General features: G+C 34.0%; 1 protein-coding gene across 1 annotated transcript in view; it reads left to right on the forward strand.

The window, feature by feature from the left end:
• LRP1B (LDL receptor related protein 1B) overlaps positions 1-18,079 on the forward strand; it is a 1,876,868-nt gene that overhangs the window by 1,792,469 nt on the left and 66,320 nt on the right. Inside the window, exons 83-84 of the mRNA XM_049615676.1 lie at positions 772-936; positions 14,999-15,160. Of these exons, the coding sequence (XP_049471633.1) occupies positions 772-936; positions 14,999-15,160 (327 nt within the window). The remainder of the gene's footprint in view (positions 1-771; positions 937-14,998; positions 15,161-18,079) is intronic.

The following is an 18,079-nucleotide window of genomic DNA, read 5'->3' on the forward strand; positions in this document are numbered from 1 at the left end:
AAAATAACCTGAAAAATTATTCCAAACCAATTCTGATCATAAATCAGACTCATCATATTTTTAAAAATAATTTTGCAACCCAAGGAAATGACTATCCTTTCTTATCCTCAACCAAAATGTATTAAGTAGACAGACGGTGCCTAATCATTTTCCATATGGAAATTTTACATATGGAAATGTTTCTGACACTGTTTTATCAACCTCTTTTACCAAATCTAAGTGACTTTTAGTTTTAAGTTGTTTATACATAGTTAATAAGGATGTATATCAAAGAATATACTTTCATTTAAATGTTTTTCTAGACCACAAATTATATGTGTGTGTGTATATATATATACATATGTATATATACTCTAAATTTATCATCCATATTTTAGTTTGTTTAAATATCAAATAGTCCAAATAATAGGCCATGTTTGCTTATATCACAAAGAAAATGCATTGCTTATAAAATATATTTTTAGGAAGTTTCAGTTTGTTTTGTTAGAGTTTTAATAGATATAAGAAACTATTGATAATTCTTTACGCCTGAAGGATAACAGTTAATTCAATATTTGTATTCAACCTTCAACAGTGGTTAACATCTATTTCTCTGTTTTCAGGTAGTGTTTATACTATTTTGTTTCTTCTACTTTTATAGTAGAGGTATTTATTTGGAGAATTTTATTTAAAAAAGTAGATCCTAATATTTAATTTTTATTTATTTAAATTGTCCTTACTCTACCATCCATTGAATAGCATGCTAATTTGTACATTTCTTCTTATAACCAGATGATTCATGCAAACTGACTTGTGAAAATGGAGGAAGATGCCTTTTAAATGAGAAGGGTGATTTGAGGTGTCACTGTTGGCCTAGTTATTCAGGAGACAGATGTGAAGTCAATCACTGTAGCAACTACTGTCAAAATGGAGGAACTTGCATGCCATCAACACTGGGTAAATATGTGAATGTCACTGTATATTAAAATAATTTGCATTTTTCCTTATATGTGAAAAACATAAAGAAAATACTTAATGGTACAGATATAATTCCTGATGTCTTAATAAAGAATACATAAACACAAGTTAAATATAATTGTTAATTCACCACAATCAGTAGCGTTTGTTCTAAATTCAGTAGTGAAGTTCTAGTCACAAAATTAGCAATGGTACTGATCATTATCACGTGTTGAGTGCCTGCCATGTATCAGGGCTCAGTGTTCATAGATATTCTGATGCTGGCTTAGAATGATTAAGTAACACCAGTTTTATAAGCCTTATATGTTTGTCTCCAAAATCTGTTCTTTATTTTAATTTTATTTAATTTTGATATTTCAAGGTAGAGATTTTTTTTTAATTTACTTAAATTCCAGTTAGGTAGCATTCAGGTGTACAATATAGTGATTCAACACTTCCATGTAACACATGGTGCTCATCTCAACAAGTGCCCTCCTTAATCCCCATGCCTATTCCACCTTCCATTCACCTCCCCTCTGGTAACCATCAGTTTGTCCTTTATAGATAATAGCTTTTTCTTGATTTACCTCTCCCTCTTCCCCCCCACCCCCCCTTTGCTCCTTTGTTTTGTTTCTTAAATTCTACATATGAGTGAACTCATACGGTACTTATCTTTCTTGGACTGACTTCTTTCACTTAGCATAGTACTCTCTACCTCCACCCATGTTGTCGCAAATGGCAAAATTTCATTCTTTTTGTGGCTGAGTAATATTTCATTGTGTGTGTATATTACATCTTCTTTATCCATTCATCAGTCGATGGACATTTGGGCTGTTTTCATAATTTGCCTAGTGTAGATAATACTCCTATTGTAGATAATACTGTAGATAATATTGTAGATAATACATTGGGGTGCATGTATCCCTTTGAATTAGTAATTTTCTATTCTTTGGGGAAATATCCAGTAGTGCAATTGCTGTATTGTAGAGTAGTTCTATATTCAACTTTTTGAGAAACTGTTTTCCAGAGTGGCTGCACCAGTTTACATTCTCACCAACAGTGCAAGAGGGTTACCCTTTCTCCACATCCTCACCAACACCTTTGTATTTTGTGTTATTGATTTTAGCCATTCTGAAAGGTGTAAGGTAATATCTCATTGTAATTTTGATTTGTATTTTCCGGATGATCAGTGATGTTGAGCATGTTTTCATGTGTCTGTTGTCCATCTTGATGTCTTATTTGGAAGAATGTGTTCTGCCCATTTTTTAGTTGGATTATTCATTTTTTGGATATGGAAGGTTTTTTTTCTTAATGCTTATTTATTTATTGTGAGAGAGAGTGAGAGCAAGCAGTAGAGGGACAGAGAGAGGGAGAGAAAGAATCCCCAGCAGGCTTCACATTTTCAATGCAGAGCCCGACATGGGGCTTGAACTCACAAACTGAGATCATGACCTGAGTCAAAATCTAGAGTCAGATACTTAACTGACTGAGCCACCCAGGCACCCCTGGATGTTGAGTTTCAATAAGTTCTTTATAGGTTTTGGATACTAACCTTTCTCAGATATGTCATTTGCAAATATCTTCTTCTATTCTGTAGGGTTCCTTTCAGTTTTGTTGATTGTTTCCTTCATATGCAGAAGCTTTTCTATTTTGATGAAATCTCAACAGTTTATCTTTGCTTTTGTTTCCCTGCCCTCAGGACACATATCTAGAAAGAAATTTCTGTGGCTGATAACAAATAGAGTACTGCTTGTGTTCTTCTCTAGGATTTTTATGTTTCATGTCTCACTTTTAGATCTTTAATCCATTTTGAATTTACTTTTGTGTATGGTATAAGAAAATGGTCCAGTTTCATTCTTTTACATGTTCTTTTTTAATTAAACAGTTTGCCTAATTCTAAACATCATTTGCTTTCGAAAATTAAATTAGGGGGACCTGGTTGGCTCAGTCAGTTAAGCGTCTGACTCTTGGTTTTGGCTCAGACCATAATCTCATGGTTCATGGGTTTGAGCCCTGCATCGGGCCCTGTGCTGACAGTGTGGGGCCTGCTTGGGATTCTCTCTTTCCTCTCTCTCTCTCTCTCTGCCCCTAGTCCAGTCACAAGCTCTCTCTCCCAAAATAAATAAATTTAAAAAATTAAGTTAAATTAGGTTAAATTAAAAAATTAAATATCAATATACTATATCATTACACCTGATAGCATCATAATTCCTATCTCAAATTATAACTACTTTGTTGGTATTGTAATACAGTGTATAATATGCTTTGAAAATATCAGGTTACTACATGTTAAGATATACTTGAAATTCTTATCAAACTACGCAATAGCTGTGTTTGCAAAAAGGATTTTCTACAGTGCATAAGTGAACATTAAAACATATTTTTCTACTTAGTTCTATTATATTTAAAACATGTTCCCATGGGAAAAAATTAACCCCAATGCATAATAAAAATATAATTTGTAAATTCCAAAAATCAGTCTAAAAGACAGTATGCAACTATTAGAGTGCAATTTATGCACATTTAATTCTACTACAATAAATGCAAATTTAGTCAAATGGAAAATTAATCCATATGATCTTCACATCCCCTACACAGTTAATTTCTGTCTTACTGGGAATTCTCACTGCTTCTATTGCATATTTTATTTTTTGAAGTATTTAGCATAATGCTAACTGAAAAGAGCCACATGAAGAAGCATTTTCAGTGGAGTTCAGAGGAACCAAACTGTTTCTGATTTGCATTCTAATAGTAAAAGCATTACTATTTCTTTAAATTTGCCTTTATGTCTACAAATATTTTTAACTTATGACTAATTGATAATTAAGGTATTCTAACTACTTAATAGAATTCTGAAAAAAAATTCAGCAAGTTGATTGAAATAAAAAGGCACCAGATCTTACTACATATTTTCACTCTGCCTAGGAGAAGCTACTCCTTATGGTAGAGTATATTCCATTGTTGTGGGAGAAACTGTAGTACTGGGACCATCATTGAATATGCAAATGAAAATTGAATTAATGTGAAGTAAAAGGATATTAGGACACTGTAATTGTATTTTTGTAACACAGATACCATTTTCTTTAGGGAAGAAGCTTTTCTTTTACAAATGAGTTGTATAAAGATTTTATAATTTGTTAATTTTCTCATTAAGATAATAAAAATTACTGGGTTACAACCAGATGATTTTCTTATATTTATCTTTAGAAATATTTAAGCCAAAAAGAGTTTGATACTCCAGACTATGAATATCTACTCAACCAGCAATGGACCCACAAGGACAAATCTCTATTGATTTTGCTGTCCTGTTAATGGATCCCGAACTACATGTGGATACAGCACAACTTTTAGTGTTTGATTCAAATCATTTGTCCAGATCTTGCTGTATTCTTAGTACATGTATTTTATCTTTGCACCCAGATAGAGTATTAGATCTTGATTTACATAGATAACATGTTCAAAAAAATTATTTTTCAAATTAGTTATATAAATGAGTCCTTATATGAATTCAGCTTGAGATATGGCCATGAAGTTTATTGTCTTATAGCATCTAATTATTTATAATAATATCATATCCAAATAAGTCATCTACAAAGCATTTTTTACTTTTAAAAATATGGGTTTATAAAAACATTGTTTACTATTATAGACTGTAGAACCTCATTATCTCCACACAAATGTTAATTTGTTAAATAAATCCCAGTGGGCAATTCATGGATTTATTCATTGTTGGTTTACTTACAGTTAAGCCTTTTGGCAAATTCCTATGTGGACACTATATGACTAGGGTTTGGGGCAGCTTTAATTAAAATGTATAAGTTTATGACAGTTGTATAGAACTATAATAATTGAACAAAGGAAATGTCACCAGTTAATTAAAAGCACGCATCTGAGAGGCATAATTAAAATTTTGCATCTAGGAACGAGTTTTTCCTCATTCCTTAAGTTGTTTTTTTTTGAAAGAGAGAAAGCTAAAAATAAAATATATGAACTATATTCATATAGAAAAGTACTATAAAATGAAATCATTTGACATTGATTATATCAGCAAGGGTGCATGTAGCTCATTTCTATGACCTCATAGGAGGAAATTAAGATAAAGTTTGCCTTGAGCAAAATAATGGAAATGAGAGTAAAGAATTGAATTTTTCAATCATTCTATTATAGAAAATAAAGAATAATTTAAGAATGTTTCTCATCATGGATATAATGAGGGTATTTATGTCATTAAATATATTTATATATTTACAATTAATCTTCACTTTTATAAATATTTATAATCTAAGGTATGTTGATGCTGTTTGGTATTTTCCTTACTCTTATAAGTCTATTATTTAAAATTTCAGTGTTCATATCAAAATGAATCAAGGTTTTCTACACAGCTGATTTAGAGTAATAGAGCAAGAGAGTTTGTAAATTTGGGGCAATATAGCCAAATATTCCCACTCATACAGTTTGGAGTTATGCAGAGGGGAAAGCAGTTTTTAATTTGGGAAGTTTGAAAATACATAAAAGCAGGACTGGCTAGGCAAAGGAGTGACAATACAATTTTCTATAGTAGATAATATTTGTAATGAATATCTTAAATGAATATGAAAAGAAGAAGCAAAAACTCTGCTTGAGCCTTCTCTGTAACCACATCTGTGGACTTGGGCAATGAATGATTTTGTCCCCACAACTGAAACAGGTGTGAAGAGGAGTAAGGAAAGGCAGTGGGGGGTGGGGCGGGGGCAGATTCTTCTCACTATGTCTTCCTGCAACAGGCAGGGACTTTATAATTGTAAGCAAGTAGACGGTGAGACTTTCCTTTCTCATTCATTTAGGCTCTTTGTGTTCAGGACACTGCCCCCAATATGAAGGTAGCATAGATGATGGCACTGCCATCAAATATTGGCTGCCCTAAAAGTGTTGTCTCCAAGTGTTCTCTCTCCCAGTTAAGCTAGGAACTTTTGGATACCCTGAAAACATCATGGGAGTAGTGACAAAACATGAACACTGATGTGTCTCAAGTCACATCTGTACCTAGGACATGGAGTACACAACCACCTAATTAACATCATGATAAAGGGTACGCATGCCCACCTTTAACTGCCCATCTTTGTTTTTCTTTCACTTTTACTTATATGAGAGCAAGTTTTCATTTAAATTAAGCTTGATGTCCTAGCTTCCTCAACATAAATATTGTTTATATTTAGGGAATGCTGAGAGCTGGATATTTGGTCCTACTTGCTTTTTTAAGAATCCAAGAGAATATTAAGTTGAAAATGTAAAATTGAAAACATAAAATAGTGCATATAATGTTAACAAATATGTGACATAGAAAGACATAACTATGATAAATCAAGTAGGAAAAAAAAACCAGAAAGCATAATGAGCAAATGACAGAAGACAAGTCTCACACATACACGCAAACATAGAAAAAAGGAAGATAAGAGGAAAAAGAGGGAGGAGGAGTTTGGAGAGGACAAAGCACAGGAGCCCAGTCGCACACACATGAAACCAGCATCCTCAAATCACTCTAAGAAGAAAATGTTCAGGGTAAAAATCTTGACGCAGGTAATTTGAAAACACTCATCAAGGGTTTTAAAATTTTTCTGTGTTCTTTAATTAACTAATGTCAGTTTTATAAACATATCCCAAGGATTATATAATGATAAAAAACAAAATATTTAGAAGTGAAGATGTTCAATATACTGTTATTTATAATGTAAAATTAGAGATAGAAACCTGAGTTCAAATAGTATGTAAAACATACCTAAAAGATGAATGTTATATGATAAATAAAACCAGAATTGTGGAATATATAATAATATAGGAAAATATTCATATTGTACTGTATTGTATTTTTATTGAAGTATGGTTGGCACACAGTGTTACATTAATTTAATGTGTACAACTGAGTGATTTGGCAACTCGATATGTTATGCTAAGCTCGTCACAAGTGTAGCTACCATCTGTTACCATACAGTGCTATTAAGGTATCATTGACCATATTCCCAGTGCTGGTACCTTTCATCCTCATGACTTATTCATTCCATAACTGGTAGCCCGTACCTCCCACTCCCCTGCACCCATTTTGCCCATTCCCTAACCCCTCCCCTGTGGCAACCACCAGTTTGTTCTATGGGTCATCTCTTTATATATGTTTGTTTGGGTTTTTAGATTCCATATATAAGTGGGATCATATGGAATTTTTCTTTCTCTATCTGAATTATTTCACTTAGCATAGTACCCTTTGGGTCCATCCATGTCATCACAGTGGCAAGATCTCATTCTTTTTCATGGCTGAATAATCTTCCATTGTACATATGTATCATATGTATCCTATTTTTATTTATCTATCCACAGACACTTAGATTACTTCCATATATGGGCTAGTATAAATAATGCTGCATCACTAATCATCAGGTAAATGCAAATCAAAACCACAATGAGATACCACCTCACACCAGTCAGAATAGCTAGTACCAAAAAAAACAACAAATAACAAATGTTAGCAAGGATATGGAGAAAAGGGAACCCTCATGCACTGTTGGTAGGAATGAAAATTAGTGTAACCACTATAGAAAATGGTATTTTGAGGTTCCTCAAAAATTAAAAATAGAAACATCATAAGATCCAGTAATTCACATTGCATTTTGAAGTTAAAAAGGACAAGAAGTGGCTATATGAGTCCAAAATGGAAAAAATGCATACATAAAGTGTCTATGTAAGGAAATAGATCCTTCTCTGTATGTATCTATTTTCTAAGTTCCCCAAGTAACATGCATTGCTGTTAGAAAGTAATAAAGTAATAATTATTGTTATTGCTGATCACGGTAATTAATATATATTAGACTGCTTATGAGTGGCGGGTGCTGTTCTCAGTCCTTGCACCTTCTCAAAAAACCTGTGAGAGACTGAAAGTAAGATTCTCTCTAATTCTGCTGCTGACTGTATGAAGCACAGTTACTGGTTCATTTGGACCACATGGTGGGAGCAGTACTAAGCTATTCAGTCTTATGACTTTCTAAGCTAATCTCAGATGGTTTGAGTTGGCTTCCTTCTATTCACAGAAAGGACAAAAATATTTCAGTTTCATTTTCACAAAGCTGGCTGAAAACGAACTTTCCAGAGGTATAAATAGATTGTGACCTATAATTTGAAACATGTCAGAATATATTAAGTAGTACTGGGAGGGCGCTAGGTAAAGTCCACAGTTTTTCCTTTTCTTTTTCAGGTTTGGTGAATAGTTCTCTGTAATCTTTATGATGCTTAAGACAACTCGACAGCTATAGTCAACTTACTAAAATTATGTATAAATGGGCACTCACTTTCAGTGCAGGAAAACATTAAATAAAGTGGAAAAGTAGAATGTCAAATCTCTTTATCAAAAAGAGTAGCAATTCTTTAAAGCATTCAAAACTTTTATTGAATCTAAGTCAGAAGTGAAGACAGATTTCACAAAGCAGAGTAGTCTTGGGGGTAAGAGGTCAGGAGAAGAACTTTCTGATAGCAATCTAGTATCCAACTAAATGCTGTAGTGACTTATTTCTCAACTTACTATTTTTATCCTATATAAAAGAACAAGAATGTGGGTTTTGTTCAAATACTAAAAATGTTGTGAGTAAAGAGCATGTAACTTTTAATTTTTTTTAATGTTTATTTATTTATTTTGAGAGACAGGGAGAGAGAGAGAGAGAGAGAAAATGAGTAGGGGAGAGGCAAGGAGAGAGGGGGAGAGAGGATCCCAAGCAGGCTCCACACTCAGCACAGAGCCTGACTCAGGGCTCAGTCTCACAAGTGTGAGATCATGACCTAAGCTGAAATCAAGAGTCAGATGCTTAACCGATTGAGCCACCCAGGTACCCCAAGAGTATGTAACTTTTAGAGACTATTTTCATAGAATATTAAATGTAAACATTTGTAAATACGTTCTGCAGTTTAAATGTCAATTAAATGCTATTACTTAAACTCAATGTGTTTATCAGACTATTTGAACTAAACAGTGACTGTATACATAGAAGACCAGTAGGTAGAAAACATTACAACCAGGGATAAAAATTTACAAGCACCAGACTTACTCAACCAGTACCAAATCAAACAGTATAAGAGGCAAGGTTCACACTGACAAATGAGTATGAATTCAAATAAATTGCTTAGAAAGAGAACTGACTAGTGATGCTCACTGGCAGGTATCTACCTCTCAGAAATAATAAACGCTGTCACTGTCTCATAGGAAGCTCACATGTAATTACTTTTGCTAGCATTTCTTCATGGTAATCAACCACACATTTTCAAGCATTATGTGTATATGAAAAAAAAGGGTAATGACTTATTTGTCCAATATTGAGCAGAGAAGTAATTTTGCCTGCTTAAAGTCATACAATATTGATTAAATTGCACTGATGAGTAGCATCTTTATAATCAGCTTAAAAACCGTTTATTAAATAAATCTAGCTTTTAAAGACAGACACCAGTATTACATCATGTTACTGAAAAATGCCAACAGATCACCTTTTTTTTAATGTTTATTCATTTTTGAGAAACAGAGAGAGACAGACTGTGAGCGGGGCAATGGGCAAAGAGAGAGGGAGACACAGAATCCAAAGTAGGCTCCAGGCTCTAAGCAGTCAGCCCAGAGCCCGATGCAGGACTCGAACTCATGAACCGCGAGATCATGACCTGAGCTGAAGTCAGGAGCTTAACCGACTGAGCAACCCAGGTGCCCCCAACAGATCACCTTTATGATATTCAGATACAAATATATGCTTTTGAGCATCTTTATTGATATTTATTCATATATTATTTGACTCAAAGCTACACAGCAAATTTTACTCTAAAGTTATTAGCAATCAAATAGCGATTTCTATATGGAATATATATTCAGTAACTGTAATATTTTAGAAAATTTGCAGACATAATGTTAACTTTATTCTAGTGACTACTACATTTTGAATGCTTCATAAATGCCAAGAACTCTGGCAAATTTCCTAGATGTATTACCTTATTTAATGCTTATCACTCTGTAATGTCTACATTGTGGCATTTTTCAGATGTGAGCTAGAGTGGTTAAGAAAACTAGAATCCAAGAAACTAGATTGTTCCTGATTCAGTGCTCAAAGACATTACCTATTATCAATGACAATAAGCAATATTGTCTGCCCATATCAGAGAAAGAGGCTGGCTATGACTATATAACTAAAAGTAACATATAGTCAAATAGGCCCATTTATCTAGAGGTAAACTATACCCAAATCCTATAAAGTTAATGCTCATTTAACAAGGAATAATGATAAATCATTGTGATATCCATGTGGTTGCCTATATAATAGAAAAGATTCAGTTTTTGTTAAATACTTTAAAACATTATTTTGAACTGATATATAGGTTGGGTAATGGGCATGTTATTTTCAAAAGAATACATATGGAAAATAATGTGTATGGGGATTCCATATGTAGTTTTTTAATAAAGGAATATGTACTCAGTTGAATTTAAATAATAACCTTTGTTGATAATTTATTTAACAATAATAGTAATATTAATACCAATACCACCACTACTACTAAGAGTAGTAATAATAATATAATAATATGAATAATAATATATGAATAATTAATATATGTTAACAATAATATTAATACTAATGGTAGTAATAATGATACCACCGCTACTAATTGAATACTTGCTGTATGGCAGACATTGTGCCATGTGGTTTACCAGCACATAGTAGGCATTACTATCACCAGTTTACAGAATGAGATGCAAAATGAGATCTAGTGAGGAAAGCTAAGTTTTCCAAAAACACACAATTAATAAATATCTAATAGGATTTGATTTCCAGGTCTGCCTAATACCAAAAAACAAACTAACAAATAATTTAACTTTGTACCAAATTTATTTAGTTTCTGTTAATTATTCTTATGAACTATTTCTGAATCAGTCATCTTTACTGAGACTAGTTTTGGTATGGAAGGGTCTTGCAAGGCCAGTGAAGTTTAAAGAACTCTGTTAAAATCTAAGACATTTCCATTTTTCTTGTGAGCAATCCAATCTTTAGTTGTGTCAATGAGTATTCCTTAATAATATTTATTATTGATTATAGGTATTTAATGCCTTTAGTTATGTTTTCACTGTATTTAACATTAGTTACTATTGGTTATCCAGTTAAATTTGAACAGTTTATTATTTATTTACCTTGTTGCATGAAAATTTGCTGGAACATTTTAGAGAATATATGCAACCAGTTCCCATTTATTTATGAATAGCAGATAAATTAACAATAAATTAATGGAGCAAATAAACTAAGCTCCATTTATTGTATACAGCTAGTAAGGCACTTTGCTAGCATATCGTGTCATGTTGAACTTGAGTATGGAGCAGACCTACCACTGAGAGAACCTAGTCTACAGAAATCTACAGAACCTATGCTACCAGAACAATGTTTGTGAGAAGAATTTTCTCCCCTGTGGGTCCTACTGAGCATCCAGAGACATGCTCGAGACATACGGCAAAGACTGAGAATGAAGTTCTGTCATTTAGAAGGGACAATGAGCCTAGCGTCAGAAAAATGAGCCTGAAGCATTCAGATAGAGAGACAAATATTGAAGCCATGAAATTGTATTGTATCACCAAAAAGAAGTTTGGAAGAACATATTTTAAGACCCAGAATGAGAAAACATAAAGGCAATTGAAAAGGACAGTTACAGAAAAAGGGAAATCAACAATAGCAGTATTTTAGAAACCAAGCAGAGATAGAAATTTTAAGAGTAGATGTGTAATAAAAAATTTAAAAAAAATAAATTTCAAAAATAAAATGTGTAAAATTATGGAGAACATTTGAGAAGGATGATTAAAAAGAAATCAGTGGATTCAGTGATTAAGAGATCAGAGATAAGCTTTGCAAGAGGACATAAATATACAGTAAAGACAACACCACACATTAACATCTCGATTCCTAAACCTTTCTTTCTGCTAGGGAATCAGAATTCATTTATGTGAGCAATACATACATATTGAAAGGTCTGGCTTCTCTTCTGAAATAACGAAGCATGTTGAGAAAGTAAAGAGAGAAAGTTTGAAAATGTTGGAGTCTGAGAGTGAGGTTGATGGAGAATTTCTGCTTTATCCCATCGCTTCCATACAAATTCAAATTTAACTTTGTCTTAAATAGATAATGGAGATAAAATGCGTAATTTAAGACAGTTTTCCAAAAGATTTTCTTAGAATGTTACAGTGTTTTTTTTAGGACACCGTTACAAAGTGAATCTCATTCAGTAGAAACAACAACAACAACAGTAATAAACAGAACTAAAGTGTCACTGAGTACTTTCTATGTGCCTAGAACTTTTAGAAATGCTTTGCATGTATAATCTCATTTATTTTCTCTGATTCTACACAACAACCCTATGAGAAAGGTACTATTATTATCCCCATTTTTGCATAGGGGAAATGAGAAGTGACGCCCATGGTCCCACAACCAGTAATTGGCACAGATAGTGTATATCCAGGCAGTCTGACAACCCACACTTTTAAGCCCTGAATGCTATAGAAACCAGACAGATTAGAGCCAACAAACTGAACCTCCCCTTCCTTCCTCAGGTTAATTGATGCTTTGTCTGATTACACTACCCTTGTAGGCTGTCAACTCCCAAGCTCCCTGGATGCATCACTGCTGTAAATCTATACCTTAGTCATTGTAACAGCACTGTTGCCTTTTCAAATGCCAAAATCAAATTGAGCTACCTAAAAAATATCTATAAATGAATCCAATGCAACTTGTTAGGATGCACACAGATTCATGAGTATATTAGATGGAGCCCATTATAAAATTCTGTGACAGAAAGTTCGTTTCCCATCAGCAATCAAAAGATCTGCTGCATCAACACAGTTTCAAGTTTTTGGTGTTCCCCTGAATATGAAGATTTCTCTTGTCAAAAAGAAATCTTCTTTTTAAAGGAAAAGAAGAGCCTTTTCAAAATAATTCAGCCAGAATCTAAATGATTTGAGGCATATGCCAGGGAAGAGGGTTTAGGGAACCTGGCCACTGCCCTAGTTGACATGAAAGCATGATGTCATTCTCTCAGTGACTGGGACAGAGAAGTTTTCAAGTGCCATAGTGGGTTGCATTTGTTTCCTTTAAACTCCTATTATTTTAATGTTCTTCACTCTTAATTTAAAAAAAAAAACTAAAAAATAATGTAGAAAAACATAAATCTACATTGTTTAAGTCCTACCATCATAGGACCCTTTTTTCTGATTGTTCTATGCGTTTTGATTGCTCCTATATTTTCTGTGCTGTTTGTTTCACCTTTAGTTCATGTTAATTTGTGTTCCTGTTTATATGTTCTGTTTCTCTGTAAGGCATTCACTGGTTCTTACTGATGAAGAGAAATTACTTCTTTTGTTCAGGGCTTTCATTTTCCTTAGTAACTGTGTTCCAACAATTCTCTGTCCTCTTCATCTTCAAGCACTATTCATTCTCTTGTTGTGTCTATTTTTTATCCATTATTGTTCCCATGAAGAAATTTTGTCTATATGTAAGTATCAACTGGAAAATTCACTACCATTATAAGAAAAATATTTACCTAAAAGTTTTAAAGCCATTTTCTGGGAATGGTAAACATGATGTTACTCAGCTTTCAATGTACATACAATTTACCTTGTTTCTCAACCTATTAATAGGCGTTTATCTGCCACCAAACTAATCACATTTATAAACAACTTTTAAAGCAATGCTACTCACCATAAAAATGTATATAACTTTCTTCATTGAGAAGCAGTAGCTTCAAGCATGTTTAAGTATATGGAGCACTTTCAAAGCAAAATAAATAAATTGTGGAAGCTTGATTTATTTATTCTCTTGGAAAGGAGGGTGCATTTTATTTTAGAGACATTTTATTCACTTATGAATGCTTTTCAAAAAAAAACGTAGAATGTAGAATCTATGGCAATAGAGAAAACTTATATCATTTTCACAGTTCAAGTCTTAAGCCTTATCTCATACATTTTTATGACCATTCTAATTATGCCTCATGCCTACAAAGGTGAGAGAGGAGATGGTTGGATAGTCTGTAATGCTAGTCAACTGACATTTCTGAGTCCTAGTTAATTCAGATCTATACCTGAATTTCTTTTTTATTCCCTTTCATGTTATTTCTTTACATTTGCACAACCTCTCAACTTCATTCTTTGCCCATTACAAATGAGAGCCATTATTTCATTTTGTTTTCCTTAATCTCTCCTACAGAGCTAGTTCTGTCCTCCATTTTCCACTTCATCCTTGATGAAGGCGGTTAGAGAGACTCATTCCTGATATAAGTTAACTGTGTTATGTTCCAAACACCTTAAAGGATCGTTCACCTTTTCTTCTGAAGTTCGTTCTTACAGAGCAAATAAAAATATCCATAGATGGTCCATTAGATTTGCTCTTGTGTGCTGTTAACATTAGGCTTTAAATCATCTTTCCAGACTGCAAGTAACAGTACTTTCCCACGAATAAAAGTATCAAAATGAAATAAAATAGGACTTAATAAGTGCTTATATACTAAATACAGTATGTATATTGACATCAACTAAAATTACTAATTACATAAATATTATAGAAGGCATGCCCACTTTAAACTTTTAAAAATATTTATTTATAAATCTAAGCTCATGCCTTACCAGTGGTAGTACATGATGATTGAATACTGAGAAATAGGATTGTTTCCATTTCATATTCTAATAGCTAATATAAACTGTATCAAAAATAATTTAAAAAGCAAAATGGACATGATGAGAAAGGTATAAAGAATAACACAAGTACTTCAGAAAATACTACACCTGTATAAATGTGTAATTAATCATAAAATGCACTCTGGTTGTTTTACCTGAGGTGAACCTGCCTTATCTTCTATGCTGGGCTCTACTGAAACATGGGAACATTGACACCCACAGAGGTCATGTTATTGCCTAAATTCACAGATGAAGTAGTGGACAAACGAAATGAATCCTGGCTTCCTGTTTCTTACCTAGTGAGGATTCCATGAAAACAATTTCAGTCAAATAATTTCCTTTTTGTTATGTTTTCTTTTCCAACAGGAAGACCCACCTGCAGCTGTGCACTGGGGTTCACTGGACCAAACTGCGGGAAGACCGTCTGTGAAGATTTCTGTCAAAATGGAGGAGCCTGCAGTGTCACTGCCGGCAACCAGCCCTCCTGCCACTGCCAGCCTGAGCACACTGGAGACAGATGCCAGTACTGTAAGTGAGAGTGACTCCCACAACACAGTCTGATAACATGCTTTCATGTTTACATTAAGTAACTTTCTTATCTCTATTTTCCCTCCATCCTCTCAATTTCAACAACCCCCTATTTTTCAGGGTCACTCCCTCCATCACCCCAACTCTCAACAATTATTTACGTTGTTTCTCATCCTTCTCATTTTAAAGATTCTGTTTCTTCCTTCCCTACCTTAGACTCCATAAACCATCACTGTAATCGTCCCCTTGTATATACCCTCAATTTCCTTTTTCTTTCTTCCCCTTCTATTACACTTTCCTAGAAAATTGTAACCATGGTTAAATCCAATTCTCCGTCTGTTCTGAACTGGTGTCCCACTGCTGGATGCAACAGAAGAACACATAATCATACAGACTGGTCTCACCTGAGATTTTATCACTAATTTCAAATGGGCACTTACTATGGCTTCTAGTATTTTGCTAATGTGTCAACTCTCCTAGATGTCTATGTCAAATCTTCATCTTTCTCCTCAAACTTCCAATACCTGCTCCCCAAGTTTATCCTCAGCTCAGGAACTTACTATCTTTTTTAAAAAAAATATTTATTTTTTCAGAGAGAAAGAGAACGTGCTTATGCCTGTGAAGTGGGGGAGGGGCAAAGGGAGAGGGAAAGAGAATCTTAAGCAGACTCCATGCCCAGCCTGATGCAGGACTGGATCTCTGTGAGATCATGCCCTGAGCTGAAATCAAGAGTCAGACTGAAAGAGCCACCCAGGCACTCCAGGAATTTGCTTTCTATTTCATTGATCAAAATAGAATCTATCTAGAGAGAACTACCACAAGCTCTCACCATCACATCCCTCAAACTACTTTATCTTATATCCATGTACTCTGTCTTATGAGCAGGAACCCCATACTACGTCTAATGCTATGCTATCCACTCATACATTAAATCCCTTTTAGCTACTCATAGACACATCTCTTACAACTGTCCCCTTTTTATCAGTATATTCCTCTCTCCCTAGCTCTTCCTTGAACAACCTTGCCTTGTGCCCACATCTCATTCTACCCACAACTTTATTTCCCTGCTTATTTTTTTTTACCCTCATTACTATCCAAAATAGAAGCATTATTCTAACGAGTTGTTATATGCTACAGTTCCCTATTTTTCTTTTGACCTCACCTCTGTCAGGTTTTTATCTTCACTATTTTGCTGAAATATCTTTCATCAGACAAGTTAATTAATTTATTTTATTGTCATTCATGTTCTCATATCCAATGGCCAATTATCAATTCTTATCTTACCCCACATTCAGCAGTTAATCACTCCCTAGTTAAAAAATGGCCATTTCTTTACATTTTCCACTCTCTTGTTTCCACTCCCATTTTACTGGCTGCTTCTTTTCACCGTCTTTGGCTGGTTCCTCCTCATCTCTCTGACCTTTAAACATTGGAGCAGCTGATGACTGTACTTATGCCTCATTTTTTTCTCAAAAACACTCATTCCTTGAGCCTGTGACTCAAAGGAACACTTTCATAAACAGTTTTAAAAATACACTTTCCCAAACATCACCTCCAAAGATTCTGATTCTGTTAGGCTGCAATATTATTTACAGTTTTCCACATGTGTCACATATGTGACCAAAATTGAGACCTACTACCTAGAGAATTTCAACTAATTGTATGATTTTTAATATCGTCCAGATACAAATGATTCCAAATGTATATCTCTGGCTAAACTTATCTCCTGAATTCCAGATTTTTATACCTAAGTATCTATTGGACACTTTGAGCTGGCTCTAAATTAACTTGATTTTCTTACTCAAACTTACTTCTACCACAGTTTTCCCTATGTCTATAAAAGGAAACATGATTCAGGTGCAAAAATCTTGGATTCATTTTTTTTTAATTTAATCTAACCCACTATATTAACTTTTTAAAGATTTTTTATATTTATTTTAATTCCAGTATAGTTAATGTACCGTGTCATATTAGTTTCAGGTGTACAATATAGTAATTCAACAATCCCATCCATCACCCAGTGCTCATCACCATAAGTGTACTCCTTAATCATCTTAATCCATCATCTATTTTGGATTCATTCTTGACTGCTCTCTTTGTTTACACCTCAGTTTCTTTCTCACTCTTTTTTCCTGTAAGACATACCCAGAATTTGAACGCTTCTCACTAGCTCCATCCCCACTGCCTTCATCAAAACTACTGGCATTTCTTATCTGGATTATTACTAACTGATCTCCATGTTTTCTCTCTGTACCCTCTCTACCTATTCTCAAAAGAGTAGCCACAGCTGTATGTTGTATTCATAATAAAAAGAATGGTTTTTTATATCAATCACATTTACTGAGATCTTTCTAAATCCAGGCACTCTTGTAGTTACTTCTTTTTTGACATTAATTCTAATAGCCCATTTAATCCCACTAATGAACTAGGTGTTGTCTTTATTCTCATTTTACAGAGGAGGCTACTGAGGAGGCACAAAGAGCCTCCTAAGATGGCACAATTAGTAAATGGGAGAGCCAGGAATCTCCCACAGGCAATCCAACCCTTAAAGTTACTCAATGTTCTGGCCCCAGACAGTTTGATATCTGTTCAAACCCTCACAGAGAGTAGCCTAGGTCTCTGGTCATGGTAGGAAGTACATGGAACAGCATTGAATCAAGCAATATGCACTGACTGAATTTGAGAAGCAAAGACAATATTAAATATGTTCTCTCTGGTGTTACAGTGTGCGGGGGGCACTTCTGCTGTAGCAAAGGGAAAAATTTGGTTTCAAATTGGTGTTTCCTTTTCTAAGTATATTCTTTTCTTCCCTTTTTTTAAGTTTATTTATTTATTTTGAGAGGTTGGGGAGGGGGGGAAGCAAAGAGAGAGGGATAGAGAATCTCAAGCAGGCTCCTCACTGTCAGCATGGGCTGGAAC

Source organism: Panthera uncia, assembly GCF_023721935.1.
Source record: "Panthera uncia isolate 11264 chromosome C1 unlocalized genomic scaffold, Puncia_PCG_1.0 HiC_scaffold_3, whole genome shotgun sequence".
Taxonomy (NCBI): Eukaryota; Metazoa; Chordata; class Mammalia; order Carnivora; family Felidae; genus Panthera; species Panthera uncia.